The sequence below is a fragment of the Anarhichas minor genome, unplaced genomic scaffold (assembly GCF_050575085.1).
Source record: "Anarhichas minor isolate MPS153535 unplaced genomic scaffold, ASM5057508v1 ptg000011l, whole genome shotgun sequence".
Lineage (NCBI taxonomy): Eukaryota > Metazoa > Chordata > Actinopteri > Perciformes > Anarhichadidae > Anarhichas > Anarhichas minor.
The window spans coordinates 4,122,401-4,135,675 of record NW_027466457.1 but is presented as its reverse complement, the minus strand read 5'-3'; the positions used below and the strand labels follow the sequence as shown (position 1 = coordinate 4,135,675).

The window sequence follows — 13,275 nt, the reverse complement described above, 5'->3', positions numbered from 1 at the left end:
GCACCAGAGATCACATCCCCCCCAGTCCTTCAAAACCTCCACTGGCTCCCCATACAGCAAAGAATCCAGTTCAAGATTCTCCTCATTACATACAAAGCCCTTCACAACCTTGCTCCTTCATACCTTTCGCACCTCCTGCACGACACACTCCCACCCGCAACCTCAGATCCGCCGCCGACAACCTCCTTACCCCCCTACTCTGTCCAAGCACCAGACCTGGGGGGACAGGTCCTTCTCCATTGCTGCCACCACCCACTGGAACTCTCTCCCCCAGCACCTCAGACATTCTCCGTCACTCGCCACTTTCAAAACTGCACTTAAAACTCACCTATTTCACCTGCTTTTAACCTGTGATGCTAGTTATGTATGCTTTTGTTTTGTTTCTTAATCTTATAATGTCATCTCTCTGCCTTGTTTATATTGTTATTGAAGAAACCTGATGACTTAGTTTCACCTTGATTTCCAGGCTAGTACTTTTCAGAGATGGCTGAGGCGCATCAGGCGGTGGGCTTCCAGTTCACTGTGCGCCCAGACAGTGTGGACCTTAAACTGAGTCAAGAGGTCATCAAAAACATCTACCTGTCTGGAGTGACAGCATGGAAGAAGCGAGCCATTCAATTCAAGGTACAATAGCCAACACTAAAGATCTACTGTTCCAAAATGTGGAGTCGCTAGATAATAAGATTACAAACACGCTTTCGAGTGTAGCATTTAAGCTCTACAAAGGTATTAACAGTTGTGCATTTTCATTCATTCATCATCTGAGCATAACGTAGAAGATGAAGATTAATCTTGTGTTAATATTGAATCTTGTTGATTCCACTCACAGAATGGTGTATTAGCTGGAGTCTATCCTGCCAGTCCGTCCAGTTGGCTGATAGTTGTGATTGCCATGATGAGTTCCTTGTATATCCGCATAGACCCCCCTCTAGGAATGATTGAAGCAATCACGGAAAACCTACCACAGAGGTCAGAGATCTCCTGCAGCCAGTGATATGTCCCCTTGTTGTTGTTCAGATTTGACATATTCTACTGTACTTTAGCTTTCCATAGACGAGCGACACAGTAAGTCAGCTATTTAAGAAAAACTATAAAGTTATTGTGCAGTGTTGTGCCTTTTCTGTGCAGAGACTATTTATCAGTGCAGACCCGAGCGGTGCTGAGTGCCATTCTGTTTGCCACTGGACTTTGGCTGTTCCTCATCTACCTCTTGAGATACATGCTCAAAGCTCTGCTCTCCTACCATGGATGGATTTTTGAATCCCATGGCAAAATGAGCTCATCTACCAAAGTGTGGCTGGTACGTTTGTCTTTCACTCACTCTGTCTGAAGCTTCAATCATACTGTGTGTGCCATTCAATTATCTGGCTGCCAGTACATCATTACTATTAAGCATTTGCGTCCCTTGCTCAGTGCAGAGGGTATGTTGATTCCTGATCTGTTATGAAGGGTCATCTAGTATACTATGATATGTGTGTGATGTTCTGTGTGATTATTTCTTTGTTACCAGAGCCTCGTGAAGATGTTCTCCGGGCGCAGGCCGCTGCTCTACAGTTTTCAGGCCTCCTTACCCAGGCTCCCTGTGCCCAGTGTGGATGATACAATTTACAGGGTGTGAAACTACACAGTACTGACCTCCTATGACCACAACAAGTGAATGTGTCATCTTGAAACGAATGACATGGAGACGCACTAAATGAATGCATGTTATTAAGTGTTACCTGACATCTAAACATTGTCATTTGTCATGATTTCACAACCAACAACACCTTTCTGACTACCATTTCTAACTGTTACACCTAAACCTATCTGGCACATCAACTAAACCTACACTTTTCCAACTATTTGATATATGTAGCTTGTTAGACCATACAGACATAGTTCGACTGTACCACCATCTAGCTCCCTTCCCTTCCTGCACCCTGTGAAAGCTACAGTAGTACACTAGTAGATACAAACCTGTCACGTCCCCTATGCTGCACATGTGCTGGATGTTTTTCAGGTTTTCTGTTTATGTAGCGCATGCTGCACCATATCAGCTTTTTCACTGCTCCTTCGTCCTGACAGCACACACCATGTTTTCTCCACAGTACCTGGAGTCAGTCCGTCCTCTGCTAAACAGTGAACAGTACAACCAAATGGAGATGCTGGCCAATGACTTTAAAGATTCAAAAGCAGCCCAGCTACAGAGATACCTAATCCTGAAATCCTGGTGGGGGACAAATTATGTGAGTAGTACCTGCAAGTTATACAACATCGAAACTCAAATTGAATTGAATGATAATGTCATTCAATGATAATATGTTATCTTCTCTAGGTAAGTGACTGGTGGGAGGAGTACATCTACCTCAGGGGTAGGAGTCCTATCATGGTGAACAGTAACTTCTATATAATGGTAAGATACAGTAGACTGTCAATACTGGGGTGTATTAGTAATGCTCTTTTCATATCATTTTTAACGAGAAATACTAGACAAACAAATAGTTCTTTAATTCTCTAAACTTCATTGCTAAATGCCAGTAACCAAAATAATAATTACTCTTATTAAATCATATTTGTCTCTTTATGTGATTTATACTTGCTCTCCGCTTTCTGTCTATTTGAGTATACTTTGTCTTTGTGGTGAATGTATTAGGACCTATTGTACATAATCCCAACACACCGACAGGCTGCTCGGGCAGGGAATGTGGTCCATGCCATGCTGCAGTACAGGCGCAAACTGGAACGGGGTGAACATGCACCGGTAACGCTTGCCACGACTTTACTACAACTCTGCCATCAATCTAAACAAATCACCCAATCAGCTTGTAACCTACCCGCTGTAACACCACTTACATACTTCATTCTTCTCTGTGATGAATGCTTTTTTTCTTTTCTCTTCTCAGCTGAGGGCTTTGGGGACAGTTCCTATGTGTTCCACTCAGATGGAGAGGATATTTAACACCACCCGCATCCCTGGGATTGAAACAGGTAAACAACTGCTCTGTACAGTTTAAAGGGTTAATCAACACTCAAAAGAGTTGGGCAGACCTGGGTTGAAACTTGCTGTCATAGCACATGCTTTCCATCAGCTGTTAAACGTGAAATACCTGCTTTGACATCATTAACTGAGGTATGAACAGAAGTGCAACTGGTTTGAAAGTTTCAGCCCCCAGTCCAATGTGCTACAGTGTTGATTTACCCTCTAACAGCTGTACTGCTGGCGCACATGATTATGAATGTGAGATAAAAGGACCATTAGTCAATCTGTGTGTATTAAAGCGTTATGCCTGTTCCTATTATTCTACATTTTATCTTTGAGATTATCCAACGGCATCATCCCTCTTATTTTGTCATGTGTCCACACATGCTTCCTTTTTCTTGTTGGCCCTTCCTTGCAGATATTGTGCAGCACCTGACTGACCGTAAGCACCTGGTTGTCTACCACAAGGGCAGATTCTTCAAAGTGTGGCTGTACACTGGAGGACGCCACCTCTTACCCAGTGAACTTGAAACACAGTTTCAAAGGATCCTCAATGATACATCAGAACCCCAGCCAGGAGAACTCAAATTAGCTGCCTTGACTGCAGGAAACAGGTGTATATAATCACACACACACATGCGCAGGACACATGTGTGGAAAATTGTCTTACTCTGACATCCCCTTCTAGAGTTCCATGGGCTCGGGCTCGGATTAAATATTTCAGCCAGGGAGGAAACAAAGTGTCCCTGGACGCCATTGAGTCTGCTGCCTTCTTCCTGACGCTAGATGGCGAGCCACAGGGTTACGACCCTGCAAAGACCAAATCGTTTGACAGTTATGCCAAGTCCCTGCTTCATGGAAAATGTTACGACAGGTACGCACAGAAGTCAAGGGGAAGGTCCCAGCTATTGGCTGCAGTACTGGTTAGACTTTCAGCAGTTGGTTCACCGAAAAAGACTTGTTTATTTCCTCTGCCACAGGTGGTTTGACAAGTCTTTCACCTTGATCTCTTATCCAAATGGAAAAATGGGTGTTAATGCTGAACATTCTTGGGCTGATGCACCAATTGTCGGACATATGTGGGAGGTATGAAACGTGTGCTGATATTGTATTTCAAAAACAATGATTAAAAATGTGCAGATATATTTTCAACCAGCATTTTTTTGTCTATGTAGTATGTTCTTGCAACAGACTGCTTCCATCTTGGCTACACAGAGGAGGGGCATTGTAAAGGGGATGTGAACAAAGGTCTGCCTTATCCCTCTCGACTACAGTGGCAAATTCCAAAGGAGGTGCAGTAGGGCCTTAAATCATGAATTGCCATTGACCTATTTGATTTGCATTTAATGGTATTTGCTGTAGGCTATTAACTGTATTTTCATCACAAAACGAATCAGGTTATCCTTCTGTTTTCCCCTCTCGTAGTGCCAAGAGGTCATTGAGACTTCATACTTGTCAGCCAAGCAGATAGCTGACGACGTGGACTTCCATGGCCATCTATTCCATGAGTTTGGGAAAGGACTGATCAAGAAGTGCAGGAGCAGCCCTGATGCCTTTATTCAGTTGGCCCTGCAGCTGGCACAGTTCAGGGTAGGGCTGCCATCTTCATGACATTACTGACATTATCGCTCACTGTTGTCTTTGATTATGTCATCCACCAACCATTACTTCAATCCATCTGCTTTTTAGGACCAGGGTGTGTTCTGTCTGACTTACGAGTCATCAATGACTCGTATGTTCAGAGACGGTCGGACAGAGACGGTACGCTCCTGCACTTCTGAGGCTGTTGCATTTGTCAGAGCCATGGAGGATGCAGGTGCAACAGTAAGCAGAACACAATCACACACAGAAACACTTCAAATGAATCAGGATCACACAACATAAAAAACACAAAGAGGTCTGTAGTGGCATCACAGGTGGGTCCAGCCAGGTCCTTAAACATTCAAATCTTTTACTGGAGGAGGTCAATACTTAAAACAATTTGCAAAATAATTAGACTTTGGTCATATCTGATCTCAAATGTGTGTGTTATCAGGCTCACAAATTCACAATCAGTCTTTCGGTGTAAATGGACACACTTTCTGTAAGTATGCCACATCACATTTGGAGAGGACACGCTGTTAGAGGTCACATTGTGCTGCTTAGGACTTGGTCACCAGGACCTGGAGGCAATATGTCTCCTCATGCCAGTGCCCTGGACTCTGAACTCTCTGAAGTTCTTGTAGGGTCAAACTGATATGTTGTTAATGTCATAAGTACGGGCCTGGATGCTACTTGTTTGTGCCGTTTGTTTTTGTGATCAGAATGCCCAGAGACTGGCCCTGTTTCGGAAAGCAGCAGATACGCATCAAAACATGTATCGTCTGGCCATGACGGGTTCTGGTATCGACCGTCACCTCTTCTGTCTCTACATAGTGTCCAAATACCTCGGTGTTGACTCGCCATTCCTTAAGAAGGTTAGAACTATGGGTTTACTCTTACCCTACCAACTTTTCTCCTTTCTTATCTGCCCTAACATTCAATATCTTTGCTTCTAGGTGCTTTCAGAGCCCTGGAAGTTGTCTACCAGCCAGACTCCACAGCAACAGCTCAATTTAGTTGACATCAACAAGTTCCCTAAATATGTGGGTGCTGGTGGTGGATTTGGCCCAGTGAGTAAAGTTGTTTTATTTAAGGGATGTGCAAAAGCAACACACAAGTCGTAACGTTTCACCCTGAAGTCGTGGTCTGGAGGCATTTTTGTGCAGTAATAGCGCCTCCTCTCTACCACCAGGTGGCTGATGATGGTTATGGTGTGTCTTATATAATCGTTGGGGAAAACCTCATCACATTCCACATCTCCAGCAAGTTCTCCAACCCTGACACAGTAAGAGTACAAAATGAGAGCAATGCATATTATCATATATGTATAGCGTGTAATGCTGTCTTTAAAAAACGCAACACTCTTTATGTCTCTCTCTGTTTCTGCCTTTGTTTGTGACCTGCAGGACTCATACCGGTTTGGTCAGCACATTTGTAACGCCATGCTTGATATCCGAGCACTTTTCAAGCCTGAAAACGATAAGAAGACGGTGGAGCATGCAACGCATGTACAGCTGGAAAATGGGAAAAAGCACAAATAACAGACTGTAACGACTGTAGAGTGATATGCTGGATGTGCCTCACATACAACCTGTGAGTCTCTTCGTCGTGCTTCATTCATACAAAACTAAAGTTCGGGAGACAGGTTGCACTTAAGATCTTTTTGGTCACATTATAGGAGCTGGTCGTTCCACTCAGTCAGATTAAAGAAATAGTTGTTACTTCTCTAATGTATTTCTATTTTGTATTATACCTTCCAGAGCTGTGTTGTTTTGGTGCTGAGGGATAGATCTTTAAAAATGGGAATTTTCGTTTATGCAATGGTGTTTCTCTCTCCTTTTTGTCAGTTTATACCATAGACTGTATATAAAGCTAACGTAATGTAATAAATCTAAATATAATCTTTATTTATGGTCTGTGCATATGAAACTTGTAAATATAAAACTCAGTACTGTCTGAAACTATAAATCATTTGTTACATGTCAATTTGTATGAATTAATGTTGTCATTTTTGATTAAAATATTAAAGATTATCAATTAAATGTATCTCATAATCAGTGGCTTTTGTGGAGTTCAAATGTAATCATACTAATCACTAGACATAAATTCATAGTTATTTTCCATTCTTAACACATTAATTAATAAAAATTAACAAAAAAATGTAATACATCAAAAACATACAAGGAAAAACAATCTATTATGAGAGACGTTTATTGTAAGTGGGGTGACAGTCATGTTCCTGGTATCCATATGAACATCTACAGAGGCCTTACAGGTTCAGTCAGGCTTCTAGGACAAACAAAAACGATGTGGACTTTGATCCGCTGGAAGCTTTATAAGAGTTTGTCAGACTGCTCGCAGCAACAGTGAGAGCAAAACCAAATGCACCAGATCTCGAACAAAGGCAACATCACTGATTAGAGTGCTTGTTGTGAACAGACTCCTTTTTACAGTTGCACGATTGAGTGACCATATAATGCAAACTCTAATCACCACATTACCTTAAATATGATGACCTACTGGGAATGCAGATGGTAGACGGTTCATCTCCTGACCTATGACTTTAAACCACACTTCATCTATGACTTCACGTCAATGCACAATGAAGCAACATCAATTGTTATAAAAAAAAAAATATCAATCTGCAGTTTCATGATAGATAACGTCACATTTGACTTTTGAGTGCAGCTCCCAAAGAGCGGGCAAAAACAAACCATTTTCTATTGTAATATTTATTAGTTCAGGCGGGGACAATACAAAAAGAAAGTAATAAAAAACAAACCATTCTGGTCACTCTTTTTCTTTCAAGGCATCAGTTACAGCAATGAACTAAAACTAGTCTTTATAACTGTACAAAGTGAATAGACAAACAAAAACACCATCATGCGGTCCACCTGCTTGATGAGAGCCATTTTAAAAAGAGCCAAAGAGGCAACAGACACCAGACTTCCTAAGATTCAAAATGAATCAACAGTATCACATTATTGTCTTCATCACCATTGCCCTCTTATCAGAAGTTGCCTGCTGATCACACACACATGTAACATAAGAGAATACAACAGACACAAAAGGCAAATGGATTTTAAGTATGCTCTAATTCTTACCGGTTTGTTTATCATTGGGGTACTGCAGGCTGAGTCCACTGGGTGATGACGTGCCCCTTGGGCCGCTGTGTGGAGCCGTTTTTCATGTAGATACACGCCAACCCAGTCTTTTTTGTGTACATACTATTTTGTGTATATATTTCAACACTCTAGGATGGTTTTGTAGTTTATGTGTCTAAAAACACTCTGCAGAGCTTCGGGGTTCCGGTCGATGACGCACAGGTAGATTAGGAAGTTGCACCAGGAGTTGGGTTGACATTCTGCGTGGCTACTTGTGGTGCCACCTCTATGATCCGTGGTTTGTCAATGATGCGAGCAGTGCGGTTTCCTTTCTCTACAATTCCGATGATCCACGCTTGGTGGCCCTCGCCGTATTTTGGGGATTTGATCTCGGCACAGAAGCGGGCAGCTTGCTCCCGAGGCAGACAAATAAGCAGGCCTCCTGTAAAGAAAAGGAGATTCCGTCAGTCACAACGGTCTAAATTGACCAAAACAATCATACAAGTTGTGTTTTAAGGACTGGATGAGTATATCTTGAAAGGGTACAAATTACCTTCAATCCAACTTGAACCTATCAGAAGTCATATTCTTAGGACTTTTAATTTGCATCTTGTCCCAATTAGACTAGTTAGACTTTCTAAACAAATTATGAATGAAGAAACCACAGCTGATTCAGAACGCTACAGCAAAGTTGATTGAATCTTTGTTGTTGTGGCCCCCGGAACATGTATAAAACTGGTGTTTGTTATGTTGGGCCTTTCCTATTTTTGCATTTTGTTTTTATTCACCTGTAAAGCACTTTGTGAGGCTGTCTCGACATATGTGCCATCTACTGTAAACAAACTTTACATTCAAAATAAACGGTGGTTAACGCAGACAGAAAAAAAAAAAAAAACAGAGCCTTGTATACACACACACACACCTGATGTTTCAGGGCAGGTGCCGTGCATGAGTCCAAACATGTTCCCACAAGCCTTGGACACGGCCGCCATCTTGGCGAGCACTGGGAGGTTGTGGATGACAAACGACACCTCGCTTCGTTGTTGCCGTGCCAACGTCTGAGCGTGGCCTAGGATGCCGAACCCTGTGATGTCGGTGGCTGCGTGAGCGTTGAAGGTGTGCATGAGACCAGCCGCTACACGAGAGACAGAGAGAGCGCACATTTGGATGACTTTTGGTTGATTGGGGATGTACACAATGCTGACTACACAGCTGGTGCTGATATTCACAACAGCCGTCACCCCTTGAAGGCCAAACACTGTATGCCGTCTGAAAGCATAAACATTATAACCATGAGAAGTATGCAACTTCTGTCTCACATGGAACATTATCTTTAGGTATTATTACGTTTTTTTGCATTGTGTTTTACTATATTAGCAGAAGCTACTTAGCCACAGAGGGTGCAACACTGCTGCAGAGGCTGCTGCTGTTTACAAAAATAATCTCCCTCATTCAACATTTCTCTCTGCCCAACAGCTCATCTAGTTATGCCTAGCTTAAAGGCATTTACACACCGGGGTTGTGACAAATGAACAGCACAAAAAAGCAAAATACTTGCCTGCAATTATATTTCTAGGGCTTTTATTGTGAAAGGTAAGAACAGAAGGAGTGGATCTGATCTGCACTGCCTGTGTCAAGGTTGAAGGTAGTAATACAGTTTGCCATTTTGGACACATTCATAGAGGTTTTACCTGTCCTGTTGAGCCGAGCCATGTTCATCATGGCTTCATGGTAGGCCAGCTCTACATCCTCCTGCGTAACCACCAACTTGATCTTGTTCCACTTTTCAGGCTGAGAGATAAAAACAACATATACAGCCAATGGTGTTAGTGTGTATCCTACAAAAGAAGGAGACAAAAATGATTAGAGTGAAATGAGTGAGCAGGCGGACTTACAATATCCAGCCACTGATGTACTGCAACGGCCACTTGTGTTCCAAGCGGCTTGGTCAACACCAACACGTCTCCTGGCACTGCATTGTCTGGCCTGAGAAACGTCAAACATCAACATTGTTTTTTTTTTGCAAAATAACAAAATGATAAATTATACATAAGTAGGGAAATATGCAGTGTGGAGCTCATTCCTACATGATGAATTCGTTCGGTTGGCAGACTGTTGTAGCAACTCCTCCCATCACCACCCAGGGGTTGAGTACCGTCTGTCCTCCTGTTACAGATGTGCCCGCCTCCTCTGATGCATCCTTGAATCCCTGGATGACCAGTGGCATGACTTTGTCTCTCTCCTGTAAAAGACCAAGACAATTCAGAACACAGGAAGGGAGCACAACATAATATAGTACAACAATTGGTTCTTCGCAGTTTTTTAGCCAGAAACAAGATCCAAAAGTGAACACATCTGCTGACATGCCTCATACCTTTTCTGACATTTTGTTGCTGACTCCCAGAAGCATCAACATGTTGTCACACTCTGTCACTCCCATAGCATACAGGTCACTTAGAACATTGGCACAAGCTATTCTTCCCTAGAGAAAAGAAATACTGACAATTAAGCACATGAAGGGTTGTTGCATAAAAAACGGCTTACGTTACAACCAATGATACAGACAAAGAATCATAACGGTGGCATCCTTTCATTTGTCACAGGTATGTATAATTAATAGGTACACAACGGAGCAAAAGTAATGCCCATAAAAGAGCAGATCCATACCATCATGTAGGGGTCATCCACAATGGGGTAGATGTAATCTGTTGTCTGGACCAGAGAAAGGCCTCCATGTCTGAGGGGGATCACACAGGTGTCCATTCCTATGCCTTTAAAATATAAAAGAGCTCTGTATGTGATATTTTGAAGAGGTTTTCATTCTGGTACTGTACACACAAAATCTTAATGTAAGAGCAGAATTTGACAGCTGGGCTCTATGACGAGGGAATTATCAAACGACTCTCATTTTAGTGTTTCTGCGCTGGTAGTCTGTCCAGAACTGACACCTTTATAGTATTTTAATGTTTTGCACCCTGTTGTATTTATTGCTCCCTCAATCGCAGTCAACACTGTCCGGTCATTGATGGCGTATGTATAATACAGCAGGACTGGTGCTTTCAAACATGCTTTCAGAGTTTTATATGAAGCAACTTTATCTTTAATGCTCCCACAAAACTAGTTTCCACTACAGAGGAGTTGGTTCTGTTGTGGTTAGAATAGCTAATACTCTTTGTTTAAGCTGTATTACTGTTAAGCACTTTGTAACTTGGCTTATTTGTTATTACAGTACAATACGAGGATCATAATTACCTAATCGGGGCATAACTGCCCCCAGGAACTGTTCATCCTCTTGGTAGTGGTTCTCCTGTAGGGTTTCTAGCAGCTTCTGTAACACATCTTGAGGAACCTGTGACCGAAGACAAAAACCACCATAATCATTATCCTGTATTTGTTTACATCACATTTCTTATCTGGTGGAATCCTTATTAATTTGTATAGATATACAAAGACAATGACGCGTCCACGGCAGATATTCATATGGAGAGCTAACCTTGCATCCGGTGCCCTTGAGCTCAGCAAAGCGTGTGAGCCTGAAGTTCTTGTCCAGCTCATAGCTTTCCGGGTTAAAGGACTCCCTCACGGACATGTCTGAAGAAAGTCTGGGTCTTCACCACTAGAAGCACATCAGGACGGAACAATAAAATAACTGTGATTAGAAACGCTGTTTGAATGGGATGAAATTCACCTCGCGATTTTATATTATCCACAAACGTGCTCACATTTGCATCAATTCCAGTGAATCATGACAAAGTGCAAATGTCTGAAGCAACGTCACTGAACTAAATCATGCCTTTGTGTGTCTCATAATAGCGTAAGACTGCGTCAGAGAGCTCTTCATTTAACTCTGCAGTCGTCTTTAGCGCTGCTAACAATAACCAACAATTATCTTGATTATTAAGGAATCTGTCAGTTATATTCTTGATTTATTTTCAGTATATAAAATGTCAAACAATAGTGAAACAAGTCTGCTAGAATTTAATAAAAGTACTTTTTTTAATGTCTTTAAACTTTTCTTGTTTTGTCTGATAAACAGTCCAAAACCTAAAAGATGTTCTCATTCAGTTTACACTTGGATATAATTAAAACAATTTATTAACTAACGAATGAGCGGTGTATCAATTTTCTTAGTAACACATTTTGAGGATACTTTATACTAGGAACACCGTACCAAAGCAGCCAAACACCTGAAACACGACCACACTTAAATCAGCACCTCTCTGACGAGTCTCAATACTAAATGAAGAATTCACAGGTGTAGTAATTGTGTAGGTCTATTGTATTGTACTGAATGTGAATATCTAGATGTATTCCTGTTCGGGTTTCAAATTACATTGATTTTGATCAAATTAAGAAAATAAAAATCGATTGCATCGAGTGCATTTTAATTTTAAGTACAATATTTATTAAAATTGGTCAGTTTAGTGAGAAAACAAATATTAGGGGTCTGAAGTGCAAAGCATCAAAGACTCTTCAACAGCATCTCTCTGTGACCCCCAATACACACCACTGGGAACATAACACTTCACAGTGAGCTGGTGCATGCTGGTCGACTCTCATGTTTGCTTTTGTTTGATTAAATGTAACACGTGAATAAAATGACAACGGGAAACACTTTTAAACCTGGCAGAGTTATTGGTCGCTTATAAGCCCGGTTTGTTATTCAAACTGCTGTTGAGTTGCTGAAGGGGCCTCGGTTAGCTCACAGTGGGAATGTTCAAGAGACAAAATGCTGCTAAGTTCATTCAACCCTGAGGCAACAATATCAGCGCCGACCGCAGGTGAACTGTTCGGTGTAATGGACTCCACGCTGTTAACTGCTGCAGTTTACAGTGTGCTGAAAGTGACAGTTACATCGCTCATCTTTTGTTTTGCTAAAAAAAAAATGCAGTTTCCGTTTCTATGCTAGCTCTCGCTTTGCAAACGCTGATCAATGCATGAGGTGATGAGCATAAGAACAAAGAGCTGAGAGTGTCCGAGTGTGCGAGCTGCACAACAATTAAAAACACACACTGTGCAGGCCACAGCCCTAATGTGATCCACAGTTGTTGAAACATAGTGTCAGTTCTTTGCCCATTGTAAGTTAAAAAGTTGCCGTAGAGCGCCGAATAAAAATGTCGGCGGCGGAAAAAATTAACCCTTTCCTGTCCCTCACCATGCGATGTGTGCAACATCACAGTTCGTATCAATAAAACAGCACTGAACATGCAACTTGTGCAACGTTTGTACTAACATTGTGCAATATAAGTGTTTACAATTGCCCTAAATGTTATTTTAGGACCAAAGCGGAGTTATATTCTTGCAACATTTCCCCTTTAATTGCTCTGTCCAGTTTATCCTTACCAGCTTCACGTTAGCGGTGGATCCCGACAGAAGAGCGGGGACGGCCCCAGAATGCATTGCGGCTAGAATCGGGCGTCCTCCGAGAACGCCTGACGAAAAGTGAGACATATTTGTCTTCTAACTCAGAACTAGACGATTAAAAATTAGAACTGTCACGTAAAATTGAATGCATTTCAATGAATCAACCTATCCGATCATGTTTTGTCTTCATCAAACAATATATGGTTTGCAATACAAAGAGGAAACTCACAAGATCTCAAAGGGTCCTCTGCCCGTACATTGGCG

General features: G+C 41.9%; 2 protein-coding genes across 2 annotated transcripts; one reads left to right on the top strand and one right to left on the bottom strand.

The window, feature by feature from the left end:
* Positions 1–483: 483 nt before the first annotated feature.
* cpt1b (carnitine palmitoyltransferase 1B (muscle)) lies at positions 484–6,084 on the top strand. The gene is made up of 18 exons (XM_076089865.1): positions 484–624; positions 830–969; positions 1,129–1,300; positions 1,511–1,612; positions 2,091–2,228; positions 2,318–2,395; positions 2,636–2,743; positions 2,886–2,970; positions 3,381–3,576; positions 3,651–3,836; positions 3,943–4,048; positions 4,138–4,254; positions 4,388–4,552; positions 4,652–4,786; positions 5,266–5,418; positions 5,500–5,613; positions 5,736–5,828; positions 5,950–6,084. Exons 1-18 carry the CDS (start codon positions 484–486, stop codon positions 6,082–6,084), a joined length of 2,364 nt encoding a protein of 787 aa, XP_075945980.1.
* A 652-nt stretch (positions 6,085–6,736) lies between these two features.
* On the bottom strand, positions 6,737–13,046 carry sephs1 (selenophosphate synthetase 1). The gene is made up of 10 exons (XM_076088967.1): positions 12,991–13,046; positions 11,141–11,263; positions 10,900–10,996; positions 10,315–10,418; positions 10,022–10,129; positions 9,735–9,889; positions 9,543–9,633; positions 9,339–9,438; positions 8,570–8,782; positions 6,737–8,089 (listed from the first exon to the last, which is right to left on the bottom strand). Exons 2-10 carry the CDS (start codon positions 11,234–11,236, stop codon positions 7,875–7,877), a joined length of 1,179 nt encoding a protein of 392 aa, XP_075945082.1. The 5' UTR covers positions 11,237–11,263; positions 12,991–13,046; the 3' UTR covers positions 6,737–7,874.
* Positions 13,047–13,275: the final 229 nt, after the last annotated feature.